Source organism: Vanacampus margaritifer, chromosome 14, assembly GCF_051991255.1.
Source record: "Vanacampus margaritifer isolate UIUO_Vmar chromosome 14, RoL_Vmar_1.0, whole genome shotgun sequence".
Lineage (NCBI taxonomy): Eukaryota > Metazoa > Chordata > Actinopteri > Syngnathiformes > Syngnathidae > Vanacampus > Vanacampus margaritifer.
The window spans coordinates 18,934,958-18,951,266 of NC_135445.1; the positions used below are offsets into that span (position 1 = coordinate 18,934,958).

Sequence of the window (16,309 nt, forward strand, 5' to 3'; positions counted from 1 at the left end):
GAAAACATTTGGCCTCCAACCTGAGCAAGTTAAATCAGTTCATGCGTCACCTAATGACTCTTGTTGACGAACAGTGGCCTACCATTTTGCATTCCAAAAGAATAATACCATTTGTGGTTTGGCGCACACCCCTAACTTGGAGCCTAATTGAGTTTCCACATCAAACCCAAGCTAGTGCTGTCCTAACTAGCCTTGTTGCATGAACTGATTAAACAATGAAGAAACGTCTTTTAAGACAAACACAACAGTCCAGTTGCAAATCATTGGTCTGAGAATAACTTAGTAAAGCTGTGCACACAGCATCATGTAAGAGTAGTTTTTTACAAGGTCGTACTGGTAATGAGTTATTGTAACAATAGTACCTCAGAATTTGACCATAATTCATTCTTTGACGTTGGTTATATTGGGTCTAGTTTCAAAACAAAAATTTTACAAATACACGCCGAATAAAAGTGAGAATTAACCAGTGATTAATTGACATTTGATGTCAAACATAAACCGTAACTCTACATTTGAACAAAATATATAGCACTATAATTGACAAGCATATGGCAGCCTACTATTTAGTGGCTAGCTAGCCCGCGGCTAGCACGAGAATTTGACATGGTAACATAGCAGTGTTAATCTTCACTCAGTGCACTTGTTTTTTTGAACAGCACAAACAGATGCACTGTAATGCGCTATACCAGTGACAGGATATAAAAAATCAATGTCCTTTTGTTTACAAAAAAACTCTGCTATAGTTCAATCATGGGACTGGAGAAAACAAAAGCTGAGACGAAGTATTCTAAAATTAACAAACTTGTGATTGAAATTATATCAATATCTGGGAAAAAAATAATAATTGGGAAAATAATCCACATTTTTCTGTCTGCATGTTGACAGATTTTACATAGAATTAATGACTCACATTTGTGGAAGTATTTTATAGTACAGTGGCTTTGCCATAGATGGTAGTAATTCTAAAAGAAAACTCAGTTGGGGTGTACCCATTTTTGTCTGACCACTGTTTGTGTGTGTTAACTCAACATCAGGATATTTATGCATTGGTAAATAATATTCTGAGGGTAATTTATTATTGTGGTAGTTAAAGGTCCCATGCCATTACCTTTTTTTTTTTTTTGTAAGTTTCATAATCTTTGATCTTTCTTTTTATAAAGTTTGCAAGGTAATTTGGGTTGGAAATGACCATAATGGCGTTTTTTAAGCTACTTTAGTTGGTCTCATGTGGCTGTCACTTTGAATGGGCCATTTTCTCATTAATATTAATGCTGTAAACAAGCTATGCACCGATTGGGTCGCTGGTCTCCTTAATTTGATATGGAAAACTGCTTTCTTCTGATTGGTAGCTGCCAATTGTGGCCTCCCATGGTTTTTTTTGTTTTTTTTTTAAATCCACCTCCATGGTGATGCCCACGGCCACCCACAGAGAACTCTGTGGCGAACTGAACAATGACTGTGTATGTGTGGCTGTATCGCTTAAGCCCCTCAACTGTAATTTTAATGTGAATGAAAAGCTTACGATTAGGAAGCTACTCTCCAAGAAAAGTGCCCTGACAGAGCACAATTTTGGTTCTGAAGAGCTTGGGAGTTTCTCCAAAAGTAAACTGAAGCAGTTTATTTCTTAACTTCTCTATGGTTGTGTGGACCTGTATCAGTCAAGAAATGGGCAGGTACTATTCGTGTCACATCTAGATCGCAATGACGCCAAAACCAGATCGACTCGTTTTGCCTTTTATCACCTATTGCAAACAATTGACAAACTGCATAGATCTCAAACAAAATCATGTCACTGACTCATTTTGACATAGATTATGCATAAAACAATGGGAACATTTTTGATGGCTTGGGATCTTTAAAAAAATAGGACAAATCAAAAAACTCCTTTCAAGCTCATTATATATTTGTTTGTTTGTATGGAAAGTTGACCCTGTTGTAACTTGCTGTCTGTTTATCTTGATAGTTACAAATGCGGACATCGCCTGTGACTACACCTCCTACCCAATTTACCCATTTGCCTTTAGGACCCACACACATCGTCTGGGTGAGCCAACATGTTTAAATAATATACACATAAACACACCAACATTTAATGTTAGAAGCAATAAGAAGGGATGTAGAGGTCTCCCCAATGTTGTGAATGCAGTCATTTAGTGTTGATGCGGATGTTATTTAATTGTTGGATATTAGACCAATGAACTGATGCCTTGATCCACTGTTTCAAATAATTTTTTGGCATATGTCAAGTCACTTCCCAATGAGGGCACAAGCCAAATGCATTTTAGTATTTCATTCATTAACAAATGGCTTTGTTGCAAACGTCAAGCGTAAAAAAATAGGTAGATGGCAGTGGTGAAAGAAGTATCTCCGGACGTCACGTGACCGAGGCAGGCAAAGGATTTACAATGGAGAGCAGTGATAACATTTGTATTTAGCAGTTAAAAATCCATCCAAGTGAATTCACATCTCTTTTTGATGAAAAGGACATAATCAGATACATGCACAGGTTGGATTTTCATTGAGATTGCTGTAGTAGTTGGCAATGCGAGACCATTGTTTACTGCACCTCAAAATGTGATGATATCTGTCAATATGGAGTAATGAGAGACATTTATGTCACATAAATATTCACAAAAATAATTGGAAACTCTTTATGTAGACTGGACATTTGAATTTCTTGTTTGTTAAATATTGCTGTAGAATATTGTTGTATGACGTTTTGCAGAAGATGTATGAAGCAATTTAACCTACTGTAAAATGTCACTTGCTAAAATGCTTGCTACTCAACTGAAGTTGCATTAAGGCCTTTTTTTTAAGAAATAAGAACTGTAGATTTAGTTTTGAAGGGGTACTACACTAAAAAGAGAATTGTTGAACCAATTTAAGATTAAACAGAAAATTGTTGACCAACATAATAAAGTTGTTTCAAGTGGTAACACACGATTGAATTACCGGTAAATTAATCCAAAGAGAATATATTAAGTTTAATGAACTCATAATTAATTAAACTTAATATATTCACTTTGGATTAAATTAATTAAATTGTGTGTTACCACTATTTTATTAAGTTGGTCAACAATTCTGTTTAATCTTAAATTGGTTCAACAATTCTCTTTTTAGAGTGTAAGTGGTTGTTAAGTAAAATGTTTTCTTTTTTGTATTTATAATTGCTCTTTAATCAAATAAAAATATATTTGATAAAACATACATTTGATAGAATTTTCAGTAGGATACTACAATATTCAATAGCTGCATCCCTACAACTCCACAGTTATACAGAATTGTCATATTATTATCATTTAATTAAACACTTGTTTCAGGTCACTGGGAGTAACCACGAAAAAACTGCCCCTCAACATTACAAAGTTACTCGTGAAATGACGTAATTGAATAGCAAATATCTATCCATTTTCTTAACTGCTTATTCCTCACAAGTATCACAGGGGTGCTGGAGCCTATCCCAGCCGGCTTCGGGCAGTAGGGCAGCGGGGTACACCATACTCAATAGCAGAGTACGCTCCTCAAAAAAAGAAAAGAAAAAGCTTTGATTTATCTAAAGCTGGGTTACAAGTTGAATGTTTGAGTCAAAGAGATGATTGTACATTTTGATTGTTGTCACACACAAAAATTGAGGACTGTACTAGACCAAAAAAATTCTTAATAAGACCACATGTCCCCAGACTATCACTGGGCACATACTGTACTGTATAAACACACAGACAACCTTTCACACTCACATTCATATAGCCACTAAGTGTTTGCCCACTGAATGAAGCCACACTGCCTTCACGAAAGTCCGGGGAATGGTCCGTTCCACCATCGCTTACTTATTGCTAACCACTGTCAAAAATAAATTTGAAGTGCTTACCCAGAATCACCCACTCTTACCTGAGTATTTACTTCCCCTATATTCAATAGGAAAAGTGGTTAGTGGCTACAGGATCCGAAATGGAAAGTGGAACCTGATTGGGAGACAGTCTCCTCAACTACCACAGGTACGCAGCATGTATGTCTGTGCTAGGTTTTTAACTCTTTGACTGCCAGACGTTTTCAGAAACGGGATGTCGCCAGTGCCAGCCGATTTAAGCATTTTGACTGATCTTTCAAGGTCCACAGAAAATGTTGTGTTTGGACTATGGAAACACACATACTACCAAATGAAAGATTGAACTCTCATCTTTCATCTCATCTTTGTTTCTACCTTATTCCGTTCTTCAGTAATCAACAATAGAAAATGGTTAGTTTCACCGAAATGCTCTGCTTTGAAACAAAAAGCGGAGAAGAGCTTTTTGTGAAACGATATTATTTCATGCACTCTAGTGAATTGTACACTTCTTTTTGTCCATGAATGATGCCACAAACACCTAAATAGTGCTTTACTTCGGTAAAACACTATCACCAACAATGAAAAAGTGTTTTTAGATTGCAAAATACGTTTATTTCCATTCAACAGTGTAACAATTTGACAAAACAATTTCGCAAACGATTTACAAATGTGTGCAACTGTGGTACTATTTACAATTATGTGGATGTTTCAAATACAGTTTTTCTTTTTGTAACGCTCCGCTGCGTGCAAGGAGAGGGATAAGGATTTGCACAACAGAGTAGTTTCACTGCAATTGTCCCTTTCGCGTGCAGACGTTACACTTTCTTGACGGCCTTTTTTTCCGGGGAATAGCAAGTAGCAGACTGTACCCACTCCTCCGATGAATATGCATTGGACTCGGGGTACTCTTCGTCGTCCGATTGAACGTCCGCCTGTGCAGAAGTGCTCGGTTGTGCTCCGCGTTTTCCGGTGTTAGCATCGCTAGCCGGTGAACCTTGATACGTTCACCGTCATAGCCGCCGCGTCAACGCTTCCAACTTCGGCGTCAACCTCGGAGTCACCATCATCATCATCGATGATGATCATCGTCGTCATCAATGTGCTCTTTAGCGTTGGTCGATGCCTTTCGTCTTTGCAAAAAATTCCCAAGTGTGAGCTGCTTGCAACCGGTCGCCATTGTTCGCTTCCTCAGCCATCTAGCACCGCCTCACGTCTTCTACTGCCGCGTCAATGCTTCCAACCTCGGAGTCACCATCATCATCATCGATGATGATTATCGTCGTCATCAATGTGCTCTTTAGCGTTGGTCGATGCTTTTCGTCTTTGAAAAAAACTGCTCGAGCGTGAGCTGCTTGCAACCGGTCGCCATGTTCTCTTCCCTTCCCCAGCCATTGTCCCCTCGAGCTCCGCCTCACGTCTTCTACTGACGCCTACCCAATCTTGTCAAAAGAGAGTCATTGCTGCCATCTAGGGGCCAAAAATAGTCATTAGGCTAACTAGATCTGCTTGAAACTTTCACCACAGCTCCAAAAAAAAAATTGGATGACGTCTTTTAACGTCATTGGCGGCCCTCCGTAGGTTTTTACTTGACGTCTTTTAACGTCCATGGCAGTCAAAGAGTTAATAGTACTGGATTTTTTATTTATTGTTTTTATTTCTTCGCCTTGGTGTAGCGTTTATAAGTTTTAGTATTAGTTTTATGTTTTAATATATGGAGTATTTGTTGAGTGAAAAAAATCACTAAGTATTGTGTCATAAAGTAAGGTGAACTACAATTCTCAAACGACTGTTTGACCTTCCTTCTTCTGTACGGACATACAGCAATACTGAAATAAAAGTATTTAAAATGGATCCCGAAAGCTCATGCATGATATTAACTTACAAAGACAAAAAATAAGGATATTTTCTCTATGATTATAGTTTTACTTTAACATTTTTAAAAGCATGTTTTTATTTCATTTTGTTACTTTTTGTTTGTGTGTTAGTGTTCGTCAACTATAATAACCTTTGTCTGTGCGTTGCGTGTACCTTGTTTGGTTTTAATATAGAAAAAATGTCGTACTGTGATCTCCAGTTCACAATCATTATCATGGCTATATGATCCATCAACATCGCCATACGATCCATCATCAATTAGGCAAAAAACAGTTTAGACCATTTTAAAGTCCAATCAATAACAAAAGGTGGCTTAAAAAGTTTGCCTCATAAATCCTTATATTTGTGGTAAAATAGCACAAGCTCAAATATTTATACAGTTTGACAGGCGACTGGGCCAATGCGAGTGACTACCCTTCACGAGACCAATGACTAAGACTTCCTTCTTTAGGCTTTCTATCCCACAAACCGAGATGTGGATGTGCAGCGTGGTGATACACTTGCAGCCAGATGTATGTTCACTGGTGAAGGCAGAAGTGAAGAAACATACATTGGGTAAGTTTTGCTCTAAATCCCATTCCATTAATTGCATCTGTAATGGGGACATGAGATATAAAACTATGATTTTACTATTAAAGGGGAGGCCAACCCCAAATTTTTCTTTGCAATATGTTCCATGCAACCCTACTAGTCTAAACACAGCATTCTGATAAATTATGCATTTGTGGAAAGTTAAGCAACAAAATCTACAGGCTTTTATCCAATTCAGGGGGTGGCCAGTTTGCCACTTGTTGTCCACTGAAAACATCACAGTTGCTCAAGTCATGACCAATCACAGCTCACCTGTGTTCTAAAGATGTTTAAATATACTGTAAATCAATGTGATTTTTAAATATATATCAATCATAAATTGTTTAAATATGGTATACCAGGTGTCTCACATCAATGGGTTGCCAGTTATTTAAAAAATAGAAAACAATATGTTGAATTTAATAGTAGGCAATCAAAACACAGTTATGTAAATTGTGGGGTGCCCCAGAGATCAATTCTGGGGCCAGTACTTTTTCTTTTTTATGTGAATGATATTACAACCATTTCAAAATTGTTAAAATGTATTTTGTTTGCAGGTGACACCACTTTGTTTCATGCCGGGAAAAATATATACAATGTATTACAAGTAATAGAGAATGAGTTCAAGAATATTATGAAGTGGTTTAATGGTAACAGACTGTCTAGAAATATTAGTAAAACCAGATTTATGATTTGGATGTCGACGCAACACTGACTGTGCAAGGCATGGAAATAGAAAGGACTAATGAAGGTATCATTATTGATGAATATTTAACATGGAAAGCGCATATAGAATATGTAAAATCTAAAGTGTCACAAACCGTAGCCACGTTACACAAGGTCAAAGAATCATTGGACAAGAATGCTTTGTTATTGGAATATAATTCATTGATTGTTCCATACCTGAGCTATTGCATTGAAGTGTGGGGGTGTGCAGCCAAAACCTACACTGAATCCATCTTCTTTTTTTTTATAGAAATGTGCTATTCGTGTTGTTTACGGTTGTGGATACAGAGACCACTCTAACCCATTATTTATACAACTAAAAACGTTAAAATTGAATGAATTGATGGAATTTAACCGCCTTAAAATATTGTACAAAGGCCATCATGAAATTTTACCTGTTAATATACAAACTAAATTCATAAAACGGGAAAGAGAGTACAAATTAAGAGGAACAGGCATTTTTTCCAAAACTAAATATAGAACAAAGCAAAAAGAACAATGTATTTCAACTCAAGGTGTCCGTCTGTGGAACAATCTGGATTGTAAAACAAAATCTTCTCAATCTGTTTTTTTTTTTTTTTTTTTTTTAAAGCATAAAAGCACAATTACTGCAAAAATATATATATAGCAAAAGGTCATACGATTAAATTATCTTGTTGTAACACTGAAAGCGTCTTGGCTGCTCGGTTTGTTTTTAGTTTTTTTTAGTTTATCGGGGAAGACCAAACAACTTTTACTTCTTTCTGTCCCCTTTCATTCATTTGCTTTACTTTCAATTTTAATATTGCTTTTCATTGTCTTTTTTTAAATGAATTAAATAAATGTATTGAATTGGATTGAATGAGCCATGATTGGTCATTACCTGAGCCCTGAGCATCTGTGATGCCATTTTAAGTCGACAGCAAATGACAAAATGGCCGCCCCCCGTCATGGATAAAAATGTTTGTGGAATATAAATAAAGCAGCAAAATCCAAACTCAATATTAATGAGAATGCTGTGTTTAGACTAGTGAGGGCCCATACAAAATATTAGTGGAAAGAAAATTTGGGGGTTGACTTCCTCTTTAAAAACAGTTCAAGGTGGGGCAATATCTTCATGTATTCAGTATAATGGATCATTGTGCCTAATGTATAAAATGATAAGGACATTCTAACTTTTCATCAGTAAGCAGGAAATATTTTTTGGGGTAGCATTTTGACCGTTTATTGTGAAAGAGAAATCTTCATATACACATTGTCATCACACCATATTTTTACTTTTACATACAGACAGTTTTGTTTTTTTAAGTGAACGGACAATGTGTTCATACATTTATCAGTATCAAGACATAAAGAGGTTGTTGCATGAGATTTAGCAGAAATATCATGTCCATCTGTCTAACTGATACTGAGAGAATGCTGCTTTTTTTTTTTTCTTCCCCCCACCGAGCAACATGCAGGCGCTGATTGGGATTTATTTTTTCATTAATTTCATTTAATTTCACTTCATGCAATTTTAAAGAAAAATAATACTATATCGATATTGGAATGAAAATTTACCTGTAATTGGGATTTAAAAAAAAAGTGTTCCTATCGCACACCTCTAAAATGCATAAGTATATTTATAGTAAATGCTTTTGTTCTTACTTTAATTTCTACTGCAGGGGTTCCTCTGATGATGAAATGTGCAACTTCTATATTATGTACTACATGGACAGCAAACATGCCATTCCTTATATGAACTGCATGAAGCAGGGCTCTGCCAAATTGTTTCAGCACATTCCACTTGAAGCTAGTATTCCCATAGATGTCAGTCCCGAAAACATGAACTCCATGATGCATATGGGACATTCAACAGGTATAGTGTACATTTTACCGTTACTATAATCAGTGAATATGGGGCAAAATGTGATTAGTGCTTCTTCACCTTTTCCACATTTAAAGTTACACCTTATTCCAAAATGTTTTTTTTTTGTTCTCTCTCTCTCTCTCTCTCTCACTCTCACTCTCACTCTCACTCTCACTCTCACACTCACTCACTCACTCACTCACTCACTCAAAATTCTATAAATGGGTGAAACTGCCCAAAGTTAAGTGCGGCCCTCTTAATGTGGTTTCATATTCAAAAAGATTTTTAAAAGTGTTGAGCAAAGGATGTTAATACTTATTACTGTTCATGTGATTTCTTGTTTTATTTTTAATACAGTTTTTTTATGCTATCGTGAGTTGTTGTGTGTACAACATTGAAGATTTTTTTTTATTTCATTTTGGAAGATGGCTGTAACAACAAACACTGAATACTTTCCCGAGGCACTGCATGTGACTTACCCGTATTGTCCATACAGTTCTTCGAAATAATACATAAGTTTAGTAACCTTATTATTCTCACCAACTCTCCTTAAAGGTCACCAAGATAGCACATCAATGCCAGGTACAACCAGTGAAGAGCAGCAGCCTTTCGATCAGGGTAAGAAAATAACTAAACAAGGTTGAAACAATATATATGCAAACTTACATCATGAGCTGTGAGGCAAAACACTTGTCAAATGTAATGGAAGTAATAAAATGCCTATAATCCCACATTCTATTAAATCCTGTGTCTGAAACCTGACATAGGAGTTGCTCATTCTTTTAGAAATTTACAATTTCTGTCTAAAGAAAAAAAGTACATTGTATTGTTCGACATTGTGGCTATGTACCATAAAACAATTTCTCCACCAAGCCAGTCATTTGCCTCCACTGGGGTGGACACAAATGTCCACTTTGCTGGAGGCGTATTGTCATTAGCAGGAGATACGAGCACATTAACGTGTTGTATGTCAGTGTGGCCTCCATTTTAGAAAAGTTGTCTTTTGATGTATATGTGGGAGCAATAATGTATATTAGGGCGACCTAGTGATTCAGCCATGTCATATGAACAAGTTTTAAGTTTAACGTGTGTGGGTGTGCGTGTAATCTTTGGAGTGAGTATTGTGGGGCCTGGGTGGGAATAATTTTAATCTGTAAAGCAGATTTGCAATCTCTGTAGGAAAAAATGCTTTATAAGCACAGTTTTCATTGATTGATTGATTGTTTGATTTTCATACTGTTTGGGGGGGGGGGGTCTAATTTAAGACTTTTTATTTAATCATTACATTAATACCATGATTTGCAAATCATTTCCCACCTATATTTAATTGAATACACTACAAAGATAAGATGTATAATATAATAATATAATGGTCAGACTGATAAGCATTATTGTTTTTAACAAATAATCATTAACTCAGAATTTTATGGCTGCAACAGGTTCCAAAAATGCTGGGACAGGGTCATGCTTAACACTTCAATAATTGTTAAAGCTTTGTAGGTGGAATTCTTTCCCATTCTTGCTTGATGTACGTCTTCAGCTATTCAGCAGTCCGGTCTCCGTTGTCATACGCTTCATAAGGCGTCACACACTTTCAATGGGAGACGGGTCTGGACTGCAGGCAGGACAGTCTAGTACCACTCTTTTACTACAAAGCCGCATTGTTATAACACGTGCAGAATGTGGTTTGGCATTGTCTTGCTGAAACAAGAAGGGGTGTCCATGAAAAATATTTTGCTTAAGTGGCAGCATATATTTCTCCAAAACCTGTATGTACCTTTCAGCATCAATGGTGGCTTCACAGATGTGTAAATTACCCATGCCCCATACCATCACAGATGCTGCCTTTTGAACTTTCTGTCCATAACATTCCGGGTGGTTCTTTTCCCCTTTGGCCCGGTGGATGAGACGTCCACAATTTCCAAAAACAATTTAAAATGTGGACTCGTCAGACCACAGAACGTTTTTCCACTTTGCATCAGTCCATCTTAGATGAGTTCTGGCCCAGAGAAGCCAACCAGCGGTGTTTCTGGGTGTTGTTGATATATGGCTTTTGCTTTGCATAGTAGAGTATCAAGTTGTAGGGCTGAACTATATTTTCTGACATTGGTTTTCTGAAGTGTTGCTGAGCCCATGTGGTGATATCCCTTACACAGTGACATTGCAGTGAGGGGTCGAAGGTTAGCATTCAATGTTGGTTTTTGGTCTTGCCTCTTACATGCAGTGATTTCTCCAAATTATCTGAACCTTCTGTTGATTTTTTTTTTTTTTATGGACTGTAGATGAATCCCTGATTTCCTTGCAATTGTACGTTAAGGAACATTGTGCTTAAACTGTTCGCCTATTTCCTCATGCACTTGTTCACAAAGAGGCAAACCTCACCCCATCTTTGCATGTGAATGAATAAGCAATTCAGGGAAGTTCCTTTTATACCCAATCATGGCACCCACCTGTTCCCAATTAGCCTGTTCAACTGTGGGAAGTTCCAAACAGGTGTTTGATGAGCATTCCTCAACTTTTTTTTTGCCACCTGTCCCAGCTTTTTTGAAATGTGTTCCATGTTAATGATTATTTGCTAAAAACAATAAAGTTTATCAGTTTGAACATTAAAATATCTTGCCTTTGTAGTGTATTCAATTAAATATAAGTTGAACACAATTTGTAAATCATTGTATTCAGTTTTATTCATTAAACTTCATTGGTGTTTGCTTTGTTTCAAGGTGGCTCAATTTTTATTTAAAAACTGTTGTGTGGGCCACTTAATCTACTCTGGTCTCATACCTAGGTAAATAGTATAGGATGTGTAAAATCTGTATAGTAGGAATAGTCTGTGATGGAGTACTTTTAACTGCTGCAACACTGCACTTATATGCACTGCGCTGACTAGTTACAATATTTGCCATGGTGAACAATGCAATCTTTTCTGATTACACACAGGCAAACACACACACAAACAAACACACACAGTGCTGCTCAAAAGTTTGGGAACCTCTTGAGTAATTTGGATGTTTCAATTTGGTGCAAAAGTAAATGAACCTTGAGCTGCATTGCTTAAAACAAGCAGTCAAGTAGGACAAATTGGCAGCTAAACTAACCACTGAAATGGTCCAAATAAAGGAGAAGTTTAGCGAAGAAATTGTGCATCAATGACTAAAACAGAGACAAATCTCAGGGGACCTCAGGAAGTGGGTAGTGACAGCACATCTGTCTGGGGAAAGCTATAAAGTCATCTAAAAAATTGAGCTTCATCATTCCACTGTGAAGCAGATCATGTGCAACTAGAGAACACTGAAAATTACTACAATCCAGCCTAGAAGTGGACGACCTTCTAAAATATCAGCAAGAACCACAAGACAAATGATAATTCAGGTGACAGCCAACCTGTGCATCACATCGAGGGATTTGCAGACCTCTTTTGCTACATCTGGGACACATGTGCATGCTTCAACAATCAGAAGAAAAGCCAATCGACAAGGCTTTCATGGAAGGCTTGCTAGGTAGAAGCCTCTGCTCACAAAAAAGATCAAAGCTGCCCATCTCAACTTTGCCATCAAGTACCTGGACAACACTGAAACTTTTTGGAAGTCCCTTCTGTGGACAGATGAGTCCAAAATTTAACTGTTTGGTCACAACTAAAACAGTCATGTTTGGTGAAAAGTCAACACTGGATACCAGCTAAAGAACCTTCTCCCTTCGGTAAAGCAGGGTGGTGAGAATGTTAAGTTCTGGGCTGGCTTTTCATCCTCAGGACCTGGACAACTCCACATAGTCCAGGGAATCATGAATTCAGAGGAATATTGTGAAATAATTTTTGGAAAAATTGTATAAGTTATCACATGAATGAGCACTTTACTATTTGCTGCAATTTAAATGCTACACACACACACACACCAGATGCATGTTTTTATCATTGTGAGTTTAGTACCGCCTTTTGTTCCGCCTTCTAAATTTTTGAATAAATGTGCAGCGCAAAGAGGTGGAGGCAGGAAGTCTTTTGGTGCTGAGAGCATCCACTTCCTCCTTTCTGTAGAAAGACAAACTTGGGTGTGGTCCTTGATTCCTGTCTCACGGATTTGCATCATTTGAGGAAGATTTAAATGGAACCCTGACAATAATGGATCATAACCTGAAGCCGTTCTTTGTTAGTTACAGCCTGGTAGAAGATTGATCATGCAACATGACAATAATCCAAAGCATTCCAGCAATACAACCAAGGAATGTCTGAAGGACAACAAGATTCATGTTCTGTATGTGCCCAGTTAAGATACCAACTTAAATTCTTTCAAAATACTGTAGCGGAACCTGAAGCTGGCAGTTTATGCTAGACGCCCATCCAACCTCTCAATTGGCTGAATTTTGCAAGGAAGAGTGGCAAAAATCCCTCAAAGTAGATGTGAAAGACTGATAAGTCACTAAAGAAGGTATTTGGATGAAGTTCTCATGCAAAAGGAGGTGCAATGTCTGATTAAGTTAGAGGTTCACATACTTTTGCACCCATGAAATCAACAACTTTTGCTCAATAATAAATTACAATATTATTATTCTTTTTGTTTAAGTCCATTGTTTTCAATGTCAGCATTGTAGATTGGGGTTTGACTAAATATTTAATAAGGTTGTTTTAATATTTTATACAAAAATCTGACCATACCTGCAGGGTTTTCAACTTTTTGAGCAGCTGTGTATGTATGCTGACTAACATCTCCACCTCTATGCCTCGCTAAACAAGCCTCTACTGCAGTGGTGGGCAATCTCGGTTGTCGAGGGCCGGAGTCCTACAGGTTTTGGAGGTTTCTCACTTCCAGCACAAGCTGATTCCAATCAACAGGATCGTTATCAGACTTATGCAGAGCTTGCTGATGAGCTGATCATATATCTGCTGTGTTGGAGAAGGGCAACATGCAAAACCTGCAGGACTCCGGCCCTCGATGCCCACCTCTGCTCTACTGTATGTCAACGCTTCCACTTTTCTTATCCTTTTATATTTTTCTCCTTCCCTTTCCTCTCTGTTTATGCAGGTGACCTCTATTCTCTAATGTCCAAGCTGCTAGGCCAAAACAAGGATGTAGTACACATTCATAAGTACAACCCTAAGATACAGAGAGTCCAGCCTGAGCTGGTGGCTCAGATTCATAGATTAATACAAAAGAAAAACTTGGGCTCTCCCGGTGCTTCACTAGCCCTCCAAACCAACAGGCACCCTGTTTTGATGAGGGACAGAGTTCACAAATTCCATCAGTTTGAGGCCGTGCCCAAGTTGACAAAAAGCAAGCAGCTGTCTCAAAGACAAGGTGGGTGTAGGGTGTAGGAAGTCATATCATCAGCCGTACCTTCTGTGGTATTCATAACAAACCCCTTGCCCTTTAAGTGAAATGCATTCGTTTGAGCTGACCATTACTGTAAGTCATTCTCACTATAGCATCTATTGTATTTTGTGCTATACATCAAAATTGTCTTCTATCAGTGATGTTGCCCATCACAGTTCATTACCTTCCTCATTTCCACTGTGATTTTTTTTTTACCATCTATTCTTTCCTCTGCCTGGATCATAATAGAATGTATTGTAATGATACTGAGACAAACAACCATTCACACTCGCATTTACATCTATGCACAATTTAGAGTCTTATAAAGTTACCTAAGAAGCATGCTATGAGGGTACTGAAGACATTTAACATTTTCAATTTATATTTTTACTGTTTATGAATTTACTTATAAACATATATTGGAATATAACTGTGTATTGTAATGAATAACACTGTGATAATGTTGTTGTGAAATGTATTGGAACTTTTCACTCCCTTCCAGCTGGTGAGATAGGAATGTACATGGGAGTCAAGTTCTCATGGAAGATAACACTGTGGGTCTGAGGGAGTCTAGGTCGCATGGCATTACCTGTCTAATCATATATTTCCGGCTTTGGACGGGGAAATGGAGTAAACATGTCAGTAAATCACTTGTCTGTCTATTATAATTACTAACCCTTTGTCCAGCCTCAGAGGAGGAGTATGCTTTTTTCATCTATAAAACGACTGTGTGTTTTCATATTGACACACTCGAGGCTTAACATCACCTTTGGAATGTAAGCATTTACTCAAGTGTCTTTAAGAGCTCTTAAAATAAATTCTTTATAAAGAAGGCTTCTTCATCAGATCTCATTTTTCAATTATTTTTGAACACGCAAAGATTACACTTAATATAGTAATCAAATAATACCTTCAGTACCTTGAGAAAAACCCAGCATAGGGACAACTGCATTTAGTATTATTATTACGAGGTTTGGTTTTGGACATTATTAGTAATATTACTTGTCAGTGTCTTTTTCTTCTTCTTCATGTCCTGCCATCCAGCTGACGTCTTGTGTCAATAAATGGTTAACTATTTCTTTAGATGTCCATCTGGAGCAAGACCCAATATGGCCACAGAATTCTCTTCAGCTGGGTCAGGTGTCAGGACTTGCCATTGACTCAGATTCCAATCTGGTCATTTTCCACAGAGGTGACCACCACTGGGGACCAGAGTAAGTAAAATTAATAAAAAATTCCTGCATGACAAATATTTGCTGGTAGAACTGAATTATGAGGTTGATGGTATTTTTTGAAAGACCTATTATAAATATTAAGGATGCACTGAAATGAAATTACTTACTTTATTTTAAAAGTAACTAAAGCCAGGTACACACAATTTAGCCTTTACCCGACCAAGGATGTCAAACGCCCAACAATCTTATGTCTAATAAGATTATCTTTATGTGTGAGCTATGTTAAGACTGGATTTTTCCCAATAATTGAGTCAAAATCGAGCCTAAATCATGAACGTGTTCAATATCCACGTTTTCTATTATTATTAATATTTGAACAACGTTGAGTCAACATTGACACCCAACGTTGATTATTCGTCACTTTTGCACCCTCTATTAATATTGTTCCAACGTTGAAATCCTTACAAAATCTACACGTCATTTTGTTTATTATTAATATTGGAACAACGTTTTGAATCAATGTTATGTTTTCCTTCATTTTCAACCATGGCACTATTAATGCTTCAAATATGCCTACATTTAGCGGTCCTGCTTTATTTACAGACAGTATGAACAGCGAGGCTGACAAATAAAAATTTGGCTAGTGTTTGCGGAATGTGGTTGAGGGAAGGTGCATGGACCCAAAATGCAGGGCAACAAGGCAGTAATAAAATGATAAACTAAGCAATAAACTAGGGCCCCGTCCAAACGGAAGCAAAGACGGCTTTGTTCCTCAAACAATTCTCGTACACACAGAAGTATTTTAAGATGCGTGTGTCCAAAAGACACTGAGGATGTTTAACGGTTGTAATGTATCTGCCAAGTCTGGAGTGGCGCTGTAGCGCAGCCACAGGGAGTTAACGGAAAGCGTAGAAGAAGAATCAGCGAAGAAGACGGACATTTTTTATTATTTTTTATTACTTTATTGCAATCCACAGAACAAACATGGCTTTGCATGTATCAAAAC

At 37.3% G+C, this 16,309-nt stretch overlaps 1 protein-coding gene across 4 annotated transcripts in view; it reads left to right on the forward strand.

Moving 5' to 3' along the window:
- The window catches only part of pam (peptidylglycine alpha-amidating monooxygenase), a 56,884-nt gene that overhangs the window by 21,673 nt on the left and 18,902 nt on the right, over positions 1 to 16,309 (forward strand). For 3 of the 4 annotated variants that reach the window (XM_077585541.1, XM_077585542.1, XM_077585544.1), the window contains 7 exons: positions 1,964 to 2,044; positions 3,919 to 3,995; positions 6,153 to 6,256; positions 8,641 to 8,834; positions 9,381 to 9,443; positions 13,841 to 14,113; positions 15,213 to 15,342. In XM_077585541.1, coding sequence (XP_077441667.1) covers positions 1,964 to 2,044; positions 3,919 to 3,995; positions 6,153 to 6,256; positions 8,641 to 8,834; positions 9,381 to 9,443; positions 13,841 to 14,113; positions 15,213 to 15,342 — 922 coding nt within the window. The remainder of the gene's footprint in view (positions 1 to 1,963; positions 2,045 to 3,918; positions 3,996 to 6,152; positions 6,257 to 8,640; positions 8,835 to 9,380; positions 9,444 to 13,840; positions 14,114 to 15,212; positions 15,343 to 16,309) is intronic. The other variant, XM_077585543.1, reaches the window with a different exon arrangement.